Here is a 13,802-nt window from a genome sequence, read left to right as displayed (position 1 = left end):
GAACTCCAAATCGTCGACAGCGTGGACGAGAAGTTGGATAGGAGATTGCCAAAGGGTGATAGAGCTGATTTTGCAAATCTATGTCTTTTTTTAATGCTACACAACTATGTCCAAACAAGTGACACACCTCTTCGAGAAGGGCTGCATTTCAATATAAACACATGTATTTCGTCTATTTTCATGATTTTGCTCTCTTTTCCCTCTCTTTCCCAAATCAAACAGACATATCTCTATAGATACATTTTCCTAGAGACGCGTGTTGCCAAACTGGCCGTCTGACGAATTATGATTAAATTATATTCATTTTGTTCTGCTACGTTTCAAAGAGACAATATTTCCATAACAATTCATTGTGTTGTAAGTTTATCTGGGGCCATCTTATTGTCAAGCTCTGTTTATGAACATGGTGCCCAGCATTTCCAATTTTATATATTGTACAATATTCTTTACACCCAATTTGAACTGCTCCTTATCGTACAATTTACATTCTATGTGACATTGTTGTACATTGTACATTGCCCAACAATCTGTTTTAATGCGTTGGAATAATTCACATGATTTATGACATGTCATATCGTCAAATTTTGCTATGCATTGTAATGAAAACGGAATGCAGAAATAAGATGAACTGAATTGAACTGAACGATAATTTCAGCCGCTGCCTGGTTCTTTCCTATACAAAACTGATTTTGACTTCGATACAGTGCATTAAACTTGTGGCCATTTACTTCTGTACAAAATGTTTATAAAATGTAATGGAACACGACTTCATATCTTTTTCTGCCTATATAAATCGGATAGAGTAAGAGTAGCATCGAAAATTATGACCAGACCTTAATCAGATGAAAAGTATGTATTTGATTGCAGCCGTAACCTAGTTTACAGAGCCGTGAGCATGTTGTGATATGGTTGGGGGCGAATTCAGTCTTAATATCGCCTATACGTCACTATCTCGCAAACATGATTTCTTTTGGCACATCAATTAGGCATAATATACAGCATCTTTATGTAGGTAGTCACTGGGTTCATATTTCACCGTCCAAGTGACAAAATATATAGCTGCTTGAAGTAAAGAAAAAGAAAAGAAAATAAAGGAACACGAAGACTTGACGACAAACTCGGCTCTTCTGATTTACGCAACTATAGTTGTGTGATGTTAAAGAGGTATCACACATCTTCCTTGCTCTATCTCAGGTTGTCATCAAACACTGCTTCATTGTCCGCGGCTCTCGTAACTCACCTTCACCCCTGCGTCATTGATCAAAATTGTGTCGCTCCATCGCTTCGTGAGCGTCGTATATCAAACTTTGATTTCATCAAAAAGCTTCCGACCCTAACGCTTACAATATGTTTTATTTTTTTTCCCCGACATTCATGCTCCTCGCGCCGAAAATAGCAGGCCGCGGTCTACGTGCAGAATGCTGGCGGGCAATGCGCCATGAGCTATCACACGGCAATGCAAGATGGACGACCCGACCGTGTCTAGCACCGCTGAGAAATGAATTACGGTTGTCATGAATAACGAGTGAACATCAAGACTACATAGAACGATCGTAATATCTTGTGGTAATCAAGGGAAATATCAACTGCTTCCTGTACAAAACAAATAACCTTGGATTCAGATTCTATGATTCATCTATTGAATTTCTTTTCTGTGATTTCATAGTAGCATCAAGCATCCATTTGATTGTGTGGACATCAGTAACGTTAGACAAACCTATCAAAGTAACCAAGACACGTATACAAGGCCCTACTTATGAATCATCAGATTGGGAGTAGTAACTTTTATAACGATTTTGCGACGATTTCTATTGTGCTTGCATATCATACGCCTCTCCCGTAACTAGTATACCATTGACACTTTCTGATAACTCAACCCAATCTCTGAATATAAATTCAATAAATCAACAGTGTTTGTGACAGTGGTTCGCCGTGGACGGTGGTGCAACAGGACGAGGCACTGAGCTCGGAGTTGCTTGAGAAACAGTCACTTCAACTGACGGAAATTACAAAGATGAAAGTTTGTCCCAACAGTCGGTACACGATGTGCATTTTCATTCCAAGTGGCATGAGCACTATAGGACGTGGTATTTTGAATATAAGACTGAAGATAATCCACGAAAAGTGGAGAGAGAATAAAGGGAGAATCGGGACATACGGATAATTTGAATCTTTGAGTCATCCGTCTCATTATCTTGTGATATCTTATATGATGTTGAGACAAATGGCTCAGACATCTTTGATTTCCTTTGATGTCTGACGCTTTATACTATTAATAAAATCTCTGGCATACTCATAGGCTCGTTAGGTTTTTATTCCTGATCCACGAAAGAGAGGTCAATGGGCATTGGCATTGTACCTGGTATGCCCTCATCGTCTACTACGCAGGAATATGAATATGATGGCGTCCTCGGGAGTCCTCCATTCTTATTTGGGAGGGACGTTGGAAACTTGCAATCAACTAGAAATTAAAGATTGATGGCTGCCGGGGTGTTGTTATATTGGCCAATAATTATATTGGGCAATAATTCGTTTGGAAAAGGTTATTTTTAATCTCACATCGCTAGGAATGTCTATTTTCAGCCACCGTAAATTATCCTATACTCAATAAATTTGGGGGGGGGGGGAGGGTGTTTACAGCACCTTCCAATAAATATCTTCCCTTTTGTATGTGAATAAGGTGTGCTGGGCAGGGAAGACAAACAAACAAACAAAAACATACCTAAACTTGCAGGGCCTAACCGTCAAATTCAACTAGGGGGCTTACCTCACGCTTCCAACTTTTCGAAAGAAGAAAAACCCAGTGATTCTGATAGAAATGATAGATGAACTCTGTTCACAATCTAAGTACTTACTTGATGGATCGTCACCATTTCACGATATGCTGGTATAACAATGTTAAGTTGTGCTCTGTATCTTGTTCTTTTTTTTTCTCTCTCTCTCTCTTTGTGTGAGGCTGTGAAATAAAAGCGTTCTTCATGAAAGCTGATAAGTCATGCCGAGTACGCGGCTTTCGTAACCACTCTGGACCAGATGTGTAGATACGCTATCTTTGGCAAGCCACTTCTTAACATCAGAAGAAACAACAACAACAACAATAACAACAATTGACATTTGTGCACCCCCTCCCCCACCTCCCGAAAAAAAAAGGAAAAAAAGTTAACGACAAGCAATCGCCTACGAGCCTTGGTCCAACTGGATAGCTGAAAGAGTCTCCGAGACCCAATGGGTGCTTTTGGCGCTACTCCAGTGCAAGATCATGGTGAGAGGCGAGGGAAGAATAAAGTCTTTGTTATTTTAAGTTTGATATCATTGGTGGTGGTGATTTGTTTGGTTGTCAGAATGTGTGACATGTTGTTGTGCCAGACTTTATTCTTCCCTCACCTCACATGGCATCGTCCCAGTCTCGGTCCATCAGGCCACACCCACTTTGTACAAATGCATATTCATGACAATATATATTCAATATCTACACAAACAAGACAACTTTACATGGCAGATATGAATAGGAAACATTTCAAATAATTCTGATATAGTACTTTGCTTGCATTTATTTCTTTACTTTTAGTCAGGCATAATTGCACTCAAGCTTTGCTATTTCCAAATAAGCATGCTCTTTCTGAGACTATCAGGGTGACATTAAAAAGAAATGCACAGTACAAGCAGGTATGTGCAGAACTAATGTTATTCATCATAGCACCAAAGCGTCTAACGTTAATATGACAGAGTGATAACAAATGACGCTAAAAATAATTCTAGTACAAATACTTCTTGCCATAACTGACAGCAAGGACCTACCATATAGTGATGATTCAGCATTTTATTACTTTCAATTATCATGGGCGATAATTATACTCTTTCATCTCAGCAAGACCGTCTACTTGGGAGTTTAATATAAAGGCGGTCTTGTTGTTAACTAAAAATCTGACGCAAGGCTGTCTCATCCAGCTACACATGTACTGAGTATACAATCATCATCAATGTTGCTATCAAAATATTTCTTGAAAATTCCCATATGATGTTACACACATGTACACATGATCACTAATATCCTCCCCTCCCCCTCCCCCAAAAAACGCTCTGTGGTGGAGGCGTAAAAAACTACTGGAAGAAGTCAAAAAGAATCTCCAATCAGGGGCATCACGAAAACTCTGAAATCACTTTTGTTAATGGTCATATTCTCTCTCTCATATGGATTCATTCAATGACTACAACTGACTGATACGGTGGGTAAATATTCGTTATCTGTTTGATTTGAGCGGTTCAACCCTGACAGTGCTGCCAAAGACTCGTTTATATGCAGTGCCCATGGTATTCTCAGCTGCTGGTGAAGTGAGGGTTAAGACAGAGGTACAATGGGTCCACAAATATCCTGCATGGAATTCATACCTCATTCTTTAACCTCCATGTTACCAAACACAATGCAAGCACACACTCCAAGGGTACCCTTCTTCTCACGCCCCGAGTGAGTATCATGCACCTTTATAAGTCTCGCCTTTGCTGATGTCAAATTGATGTCCATACTCTCACTTATGTCAATTCTTGCACAAATCTAAATATATATATATATATATATATATATATATATATATATATATATATATATATATATATATATATAAATATGCATATATATATATATATATATATATATATATATATATGCATATATATATATATATATATATATATATATCATCGCTGGGGTGACAAGACCTCGTATCGCAAAAATGTCAAATGTTCAGGAGAGCAAAAAAACATGGCGCCCAAAGCACTGTAGTGAATGGGAAAGCCTTTCCTTTGACATGTCATGGTGGCTTCATTTTTGGAGTAAGACAGTTGGGATTTGGCCAAGACATCACTTGACCCATTATTTGACCATTAAGCTAAAAAAAAAAAATTGACATTTTTGAGATACGAGGTCTTGTCACCCCAGCGACGATATATACAATGTATATATAGTACATATCTATAAAGTCTATAAAGTTTGTTTATGCTGAGAAGCTCTAGAAGTTGAGCTATTTCTGCTGATATCTAGACACCATTATGGAATTTGGTGTAAAAAACAACACAAAATAGAAGGGAATCAAGGGGAAAAAAAAAAAACTTTGTTGACATCAACTCACTTGACAGAAGCTTGAAAGATAGCAGTTGTTAGATGCACCAGCGACTCCATAGCAGTAAATCTCCCATTCTGTTAAATGCACTTAATTTCATTGTACACTGTATATTGAAAAATAAGCCGTAAATAGCGCGAGAGAGCATCTAGAACCTTAGACCGCAAGGGACTTTGCGCTTGTGATGTGCGCGAAGTTGGAGTCTCCCGTTTGCTAGGGGTTTCAGGCGGGAGAATCTCCAGATCAGAAGGTGCTTGGGGTTGGAGTCTCTGATGCACTGATACACAGATTTGACATTCGGATGTTGACAGATATACCTTAGTCTGTCACTATGGCCATAAATCAATTTATTACTAGTAGTCTAATTAGCATACCTGTGCATGTATTCCCCCCCCCCCCCCACACACACACACTTTGCCTGTGTCTCACAATGAACAATTCTTCAGTGTAATATTTTGTCCTTAGTCCTCTAACCAGTGGGACATCAATCCTACAATCTATAAAATCTAGCAGATTATTTTATTGCAATCATTCCTTTCTTCTTCAAGCGCAGAAGAATATATGTCTACAGTTTTTGCGCTTTATAAATTTGATATATCATTATATCATTATTATCAATCACGTTTGACAAAATTCTGCTAAAGTTCTTTATTGGGATTGTCTGCTCACTCATAGAACCCGGCAACTTAGCCATGACTAATAATAACTCATACATCTCAAAATAGAAAAGACTGACATACAAACAGCCTGATGAACGGTATCATTATAAGCCAATGTTCAGCACGGACTTGCAACACAGAGGCATAAAACTATTAATATGATATATATATAGTGAGCGAGGACAAGGAGACAAAAGGGGAAGGATGATACATGACAGTTTCCTCAATGCTAGATACCTAGGGCACTTTGTAAGTTTGTATGATTATAGGACAGCACTCTAAATAGAAGATGTTTTTAGCTATCCAGGTTTCTATTCTTACCACTCTTCTGCCCTTGGACAGGAGCACATCAATAATTTCCTTGATCCATTTCCTCATATTTCAAGATTTGTGACCATTTTTGGGGGCTCAGGGCATTAAAAACAAGAGACCCGGTGGTCTCGCACTTGCGTGAATATTGCAAGTTTACCACACAGTTCACTTTACAGATTCCTTAATATGGGGGCGGGGGGGGGGGGGGGGGGGGGGGGGGGGGGGGTGCCACTGGGGAACCCTAGATTGCACATGATGCCCAGTTGAACACATTGAGATTCTATCCATCTTGGAATGCTTCTTGCCAAGTTTGGTGAAAATCCATTGTGGGGGTTTTCAGGGAGGAGATGAAAATGTAAGAAGTTTACGCATGACGGATGACACTCGATGCTCGACGCGGGATGCACGCCAAACGATGAGTGATCGCAATAGCTCACTTGAGCCTTCGGCTCAGGTGAGCTAATTAGGCATATCTGTTTCCACATATCAGTATGCGTTGGTGCAATGACCATGTAATTAAGCTAAAGTACGCCTCTGTGCACATGAATATTTCAGTTTAGTTAGTTGTGTTTCTTTTTGAGTAGTCTCGCTTGTATTTTCTGGTTACACAATGGAAGATTGTACCCTTCTGCAGCATGACACAGTTGACTCCACTGCTTACTTATCTGTCAATTTCTTTCTTTCCCACTCATTCTATGCGCTACGTAAAGTGTTACTGCTCACACTTGCAATGTATTCACATTACCCCTGTATAAAGATGTATTGTCATTGAGCACTCTGGCTCAGAGAAGGGTACGTATCAATGTCGTAACATTTCTTGTGCTACTTACTTCTAAAATGCCATCCACATCTCAAGCACAGCATACAAACCAGTAACTTACAGACATCTTAAGCAGCAATGTACCCCGAGACTTGCGGTCATTGATTTGTTAACACATTCTCTCTCCACAGGTGACACTTTTACATTACTGTGGTATACATCTTTGCACATTGCAGAGATTCCAACCCTTAACATGTCTTTAAATGGGAGATCCCCTGTGAAATCCTGCTTGAAATTTGTGCCAAAGTGTTAGCAGATGGGCCGAGAGTTGTGTCCATACTCTTGCTGTACATCACTGTACTGGCTTTCATCTTTGTACGACTCTTGATTCTTCTTCAGAAAGATGAGTGCGAACGGAGCGGGCATTGCGTTCGCACTCCCCCACATGTTGCCGAACTATCTCTGTCATTCTTCCCCATGTTTCACCCTCTTTTTTGGTGGACCTGCACTCAGTGATGAGGTGACCTTTGAACCCACAACTAGAAGGGGCCAGCATCATCTCTTGTTACCCATCACTGGGGAGATGGGAGATGAAGAGGAGACGTCTTGTTGGCAAGCCCGTAGGGTAGATTGTTCACACTCGCATCCGCAGCCAGTCGGACACACGCTCTCCGTCTGGAACCAGTCCAACATGTGCTGGGTGTGCCCACCATGGCCGCACGCTATGCAGAACGTAGACAAACCTGCCAGCAATTGAGGGGGAAAAAAAAAAGAACAACCAATGCAAAAGAATATAGAATATAGGCAAAATGCATTTGATCTAGTCAAATGGCACAATTCTTCACATTGTAAATGCACAATTTTGCATGAACATGAAACCTTCCAATCCTATTCTTTGGGAGACATGAAATTTTGTTTTTTGCCCCTTTGGGGCTGCTGCTTTATTTTTGAACAGCTTCACATGCCATGCTCCTTTCACTAATTCCTGCAAGGTTTGGTTCAAATCTGACCTCGAGAGTAAAAACGGATGAAAACATACAGAAACAAAGAGAAAACAAAGAAAAACATAGCAATTACCAACACAAATGAAAAAACATAGGACATGAGATGATAGATTTGACGCAGGACAAAACTAGGATTTCAGTGGCTCAACTACCACCTTTGAAACCAAAAATGTATCATAAACATCATCACAGCCATATTCTCTACTAAGTGCATTGCTTTTGTCATTCTATTATATGAAAGACATACGTGTGCGTCATGCCTGGATTATACGGCCTCAATACTAAGGTTTCTAACTATACTCTGCATCAAGTATCTTGGAGGACTCAAGGCAAGTCATAAGAAGACGATCTTCCGACTGATTCCTTACAAGGAGAAGGAGGAGGAGGAGGAGGAGGAGGAGGAGGAGAGGAGGAGGAGGAGGAAGAGAAGGATTATGACAGGGGATCACGTGGGCTCACCTCTGACTGCCACGTGACAGATGGAGCACTCCAAAGCATATTTGGCACACACCCGGCACTGGATGGTGGAAGACCGTTTGTGACACCGTCGGCATTCAGCAAGGAAATTTGAATACTCTTGAAATTTGGGTTAAAGATGGAAGAGAGGTAAAATATTAATTGAGCAATGTGCACGGGAGATGCATGTAGTTCTGGTCATAAAACATAGCTCTGCAAACATAGAAACTTGTGCAGTGTGGAGATTTCTGCGAATTCTGTGCTTTACTGAACGAGCACTAAAATAAAACATGTAAATATTTGAGGAAAATATCAATGTACATTCAGTAACCCTCTCATCTCCAGAGTTATGAACAAGTGGCGTTCACTGAAATTAACCCGTTCAAACATGTGAATGTTTCCACTCATTCAGTGTACAATTTGAAGCTCATCATTGTTGATTCAAAACACATACTTTCATGTCTTTATACAAACTTGACTGCTACAAACTTTGTTGAAATCAGAGAACAATATTTTGAAACGGCTACACACATTTGGGAAACTTGAAAAACTTTTATCTAAAAGAACAAAATCAATAATTCACGAAAATGCCACATCACATCGCATATGTACATCTTAAAGAAAGGCATAGATAGAGATTTCTTTGGCACCAAAATTTTTGGCAGTTTAATCACTGACATACTAACTCTCCAATTTTTGTGGACATTTTGAGTTTCTGAAATGAACAAAAGGTGAACGACCACAATCGACTCCCCAGTGAGCAAAGGAACTACTGTAAAACCCGAAATATTCGCAGCATGAAATTTTGGTGAATTGGAGCTGATGGCCTTTTTCTCAGCATGAAACTTTTGCGAATTGCCACTGGCATTCAGTGCATTGTGCGGAAAAAAACAACAACCTTTGCAACTGATTGACAAATTGACCTGCATCGATGTAAATAATCACTGAATTGATCAGTGTTTTAGTAGTAGCCATGATAAAAAATCATGGGCGTACATACTCGAGCAGGATTGGAACCTACGACCTCCTGATCGCTGGACAGGCGTCATCTCCACTAGACCACCGAGCTTTCGCCCGACAGCAAGTGTTGGTTCTAATCCTTATAGCATGCAGCGGGTACTGCTTTTGTTATTCAAATTTATGAAGTTCTTCCGTCGTGATGTTTTCATTGCAACTGATTGACAAATTGCCCTACATCGACGTAAATAAGCACTGTTGCAACTGATTGACAAATTGCCCTACATCGACGTAAATAAGCACTGAATTGATCAGTGTTTTAGTAGTAGCCATGATAAAAAATCATGGGCGTACATACTCGAGCAGGATTGGAACCTACGACCTCCTGATCGCTGGACAGGCGTCATCTCCACTAGACCACCGAGCTTTCGCCCGACAGCAAGTGTTGGTTCTAATCCTTATAGCATGCAGCAGGCACTGCTTTACGTCGATGTAGGGCAATTTGTCAATCAGTTGCAACGAAAATATCTCGACGAAAGAATTTCATGAATTTGAATAACAACAACCTTTTGCATGCATTTTACTTTCGCAAATCTTGGTTCCTCCTGAAATTCTCAAAAGACAAATTCTCACGCACAAATTTCGGATTTTACAGTACTCACCAAGACGAGAGTCGGGAGGCTTCTGTGGGTATGCTACGTAGTTGAGGATCTCGGCCCTGGCCTCCAGAAGATTCCACTTGTACAGGATGTCTGCATACTTCCGCTTGAATTTATCACACTGGTGTCTCTGGATCGTATCCAAGAGTCTATATGGAAAATGATGGCATTGTGAGAAAAAGTTTTATTTTAGACAAGAATGCCACATATTTCGCAGCTGTGTAGATAAGAATTAACCCGTTCCATACTGAATTCCGGATTCCTCATAGACTTAATACACAGCCCACCAGGTTCCCGTATGGAACGGGTTAAGGCACGTTGGCTCTTGATTTACACATCCTTGAAGTTCATTGATCATGACCTCAACCAACAGCCCCCTTCCCCTTTGCTTTGCATGAGAGATTTCCTCCAAATTTCATCCTCCTTGCCACGGTTCATTCTTTTTTGTATTTCCTAGCTGAAGTTGCGGCTAGAACATGATAATTTTTAGCCAATATTCAGTGAACTTTTATTGTCTGGATTTGGAACTTGCCTGGCTACCCCTATCATTACAATCAGATACTTGACTAATGTCTATATATTTTCTTTCCTACAGAGTTATACTAACACTCGACTTTCCTCTATAAAATCATGTCTGGAAAATAACATTCTTCACCATATATTGACCTCTGACCACAAAGGATAATACTCCAAAATCAATCTAATTGGTGCATCTGTATCTAATATTGCATTCCTGGGCCAATCATCACCAAAGGCCATTAAAGGTTATTTCTCAAAACTATTCTAACAAAATCTTGGCCCTGTTTTATCAAGTGAGGGTTATCATTGATTTCCGGGACTTATAACTGCTTATAAATTATGATAAAATGGGGCTGTGGGGTGCTGAAAGTCAGTGGGTGGATGCACAGACAACCCAGAAGTATAACTTTCCTGTCACCAAGCTTTGGTGAAGAGATGGTGATACAGTCACCAATGCTTAATCAGGATTACTCAGAAGTGAGACCTTTGTCCTGATTAAGTGACCATCCCAATTAAAAGAAGTCACAAACTGAGCCATCGAAATACATTATAAGCTCAATACATAGCATGTAAATGACCACATAACTTGAACATATGTATTACTGACAACTATGAAGACCATTTCATTAGACCTAGATGCCTGCATGCATTCATTGAAGACAATTCTTGTCATTTTCAATCAGTTTTTGACAACAAAATTTGTTTTTATAGATTTGCAACATGGATTGATATACATAAATGTTACATATCATCTCCGGTGATAACATGAATTTCATAAAGGTAAATTTGTACAAAAATCTATTACAAACAAAAACTGTCTCTTTTAGCCAAGTTATCGACCCATTTGAGCAGTCAAACTAATATGCCTTGGATATGTAACTACGATTTCATCTCTTTAAGGCCATGTTCCTGTTTATTGAGTCCCCATTTCACAGTGGAAGTGCACTTAATTTTTAACTCCAAGTTTCCCAACGACACTGTGCAATAACACAATGCTTACTGCATGTTGGTCCTGTGTTCCTCGCGCTCAAGTTCCTCTGGGTCCAGGAGCTGGCCAAACTTGTAGTCGTCAGGAGATTCGTTCAAGATAATACCAATCGGAACATTTTCGGAGATCCACTCGGGGCTGGACTCTGTCACAAAGTACTGAAACATAGATGGTTTGAAAATGTGGTATCTAATCCTCCTTTTAATCCACTTGGACTGTTAACACCTGTGACTGTAGGAATTAAAGGTTAAGACGGTCAGAACCATACAAGGCACAAAGTTACAAAGAACCCCCATCCAATATTATGGAATAGCATTCTGGTTCATTTCATGTCATGTAATTCAAATGGAAACTTTTACGTGACAAATTTCAATCAAATTTAAAAAAAAATGTATATACAGGATTTGTGAATGACCTCTTGCTAGTTAGGTATACATGCCACTGACCACGGCATTCCCATGCCCTTTGCTATCTCATGTAACCAACTGACCGGTGGATCAGGGTGACCAGAAGATACTCACTCGTTGCACCAGAGGGCTCTTGAGCCCTGAGTCTTCTTGCTTGGTCCTCTCTCCAAAAGCACATGAAAGCATTGCGAGCGTCTGCACATCGTGGATGGAACTGTAATGATCCAGTCTGGAAAAAACAAAAGAAAAAAGAAATCAGGGATAGTGACAAGTCCAACAGTTCTCGTTACCTCATTGTTCTCGGCTTGGTGTAGACCGGTATGCACTCACGGAGGCTTTGCATCACATGGAAACGATGCTTCTTAATTTTGTGGCATAGCATACAAAAACACTGTTCACCATGCTCTATGACTGCTTTTCCATTGTGCAAAGCATAATTTAATAAAGCAAAGGGCAAAAAAAAAATATACAACTTTAAATTATTTATCAATGCATCAAGTTGGAGATTGTACTTATGAATATCTTAACATATTGAAATCATGCCTGTGCAATATTATGATAAAGCTGAAAATACACAAAACCAATCTGAGGCAAGATGGATGTCAAGAAATTTGTCTGCCTTGTTCAGAATGACTTGATATTTTGTTTCTTTTGTAAGTTTTTGAGTCAATTGTATGACTTGTCCACAATGTACAAGGTCTGCGTTTTAGTGGACTCCTCAATTTTTTTTCTTTCCTAAGAGCACGGATAATGTGTTATGTAACAAGGTTCACTTGTTTATTAATCACGATGATAATGATGATGATGGTGAACATGATGATAGGATCCGTTCTACCATAATGCCGTCTTTCCTATCAAGTCTACATTACCAGTGCTCTGCCTCTATTGATCACTGTCATTCATGTGTACCTTGAGGATAAAAAGAATCTGTCACACCCTGTATACTCACAGTGACTTCAGGAGTTTCCGTCCAAGAGGGTGTTTAGCCCAGGGCCTTTCTACATCTGGGTTCATGTGGGGCACCAGGTTGGGGCTGCTAGCAAGGGCCGCCAGGGACCAAACCTACAAAGTCAACATACAGATACCATCTCTTTTGAGGGTCTAGTATACAAATATATCAGGCCTGAGAGGTTCTGGTCAAAACTATGTGCATGAAGTGAATTCAATAGCACTATTTTGTGAGGGGTGCAGCCCCAAAGAAAATAGTGCTGTTGAAGTCACCTAAGGCACATAGTTTAACCGGTGCCTTGAACAATGGCCTGGTATATTTGTTTTATATCCTTCGCAAATTATTTCAAGACTGACAGCATATCAAGTGGGATTTACTCACTGTAAAACTGACCAGTCGCTCAATTAAACAAGTTTATTTCTTCTACGCACAAAATTATACAGCTGCTGTATGAATGGTCTGCGGTGCACGATACCAATGTACGTGATAACATAACCTATGCTGTCTTTAATCGCAAGGCAAAGACCTCACTATACCCATTCATTGGTACATGAACTCTCTCATGAAGCAAGGACGCTGCGATACCCATTCATTTGTACATGAAATTTCTCATGTAGCTAAAACATTGTAGTATCACCAGTGTGATATATCTTTTTTTTTAAGTATTTCCCTGGAGAAAATAGTAAGACACTGAAAGGACAAGGATTTTCATGGTAGAAATGTTTTGTTGCTTCAATGCTCTCGACCAATCACAGGGCAAGAAATGATTTGTGAAGGATATAACGAAAACTTTGAGTGATTAAAGAGGCCTAAAATAGAAACTTTCCTGAGGGGCAAACTTATATCAAATTTACTACACCCCGAGGCTTGCTGAGATTATAGTCAATGAGATGTGAAATTACATAAAATAAAATTACTATTCATGCCTCTGAATGGTCATAGTTTGCAAGAGCAAAACAAGATACATGTATCGTATATTTGTTTTATATCCCTCACGAGCATCTCAAATGACTTT

General features: G+C 39.7%; 1 protein-coding gene across 1 annotated transcript in view; it reads right to left on the bottom strand.

Moving 5' to 3' along the window:
* Nucleotides 1-7,403: 7,403 nt before the first annotated feature.
* The window catches only part of LOC139731670 (GATOR2 complex protein WDR59-like), a 61,197-nt gene continuing 54,798 nt past the window's right edge, over nt 7,404-13,802 (bottom strand). The window contains exons 20-25 of the mRNA XM_071642559.1: nt 12,788-12,900; nt 11,953-12,067; nt 11,444-11,589; nt 9,928-10,073; nt 8,312-8,428; nt 7,404-7,591 (exon numbers count right to left, since the gene is read on the bottom strand). Coding sequence (XP_071498660.1) covers nt 7,404-7,591; nt 8,312-8,428; nt 9,928-10,073; nt 11,444-11,589; nt 11,953-12,067; nt 12,788-12,900 — 825 coding nt within the window. The remainder of the gene's footprint in view (nt 7,592-8,311; nt 8,429-9,927; nt 10,074-11,443; nt 11,590-11,952; nt 12,068-12,787; nt 12,901-13,802) is intronic.

The sequence above is a fragment of the Diadema antillarum genome, unplaced genomic scaffold (assembly GCF_040938485.1).
Source record: "Diadema antillarum isolate AM-2024a unplaced genomic scaffold, OU_Dant_1.0 seq00000382_RagTag, whole genome shotgun sequence".
NCBI classification, from domain to species: domain Eukaryota; kingdom Metazoa; phylum Echinodermata; class Echinoidea; order Diadematoida; family Diadematidae; genus Diadema; species Diadema antillarum.
This window is presented reverse-complemented; position numbering and strand designations above follow the sequence as displayed.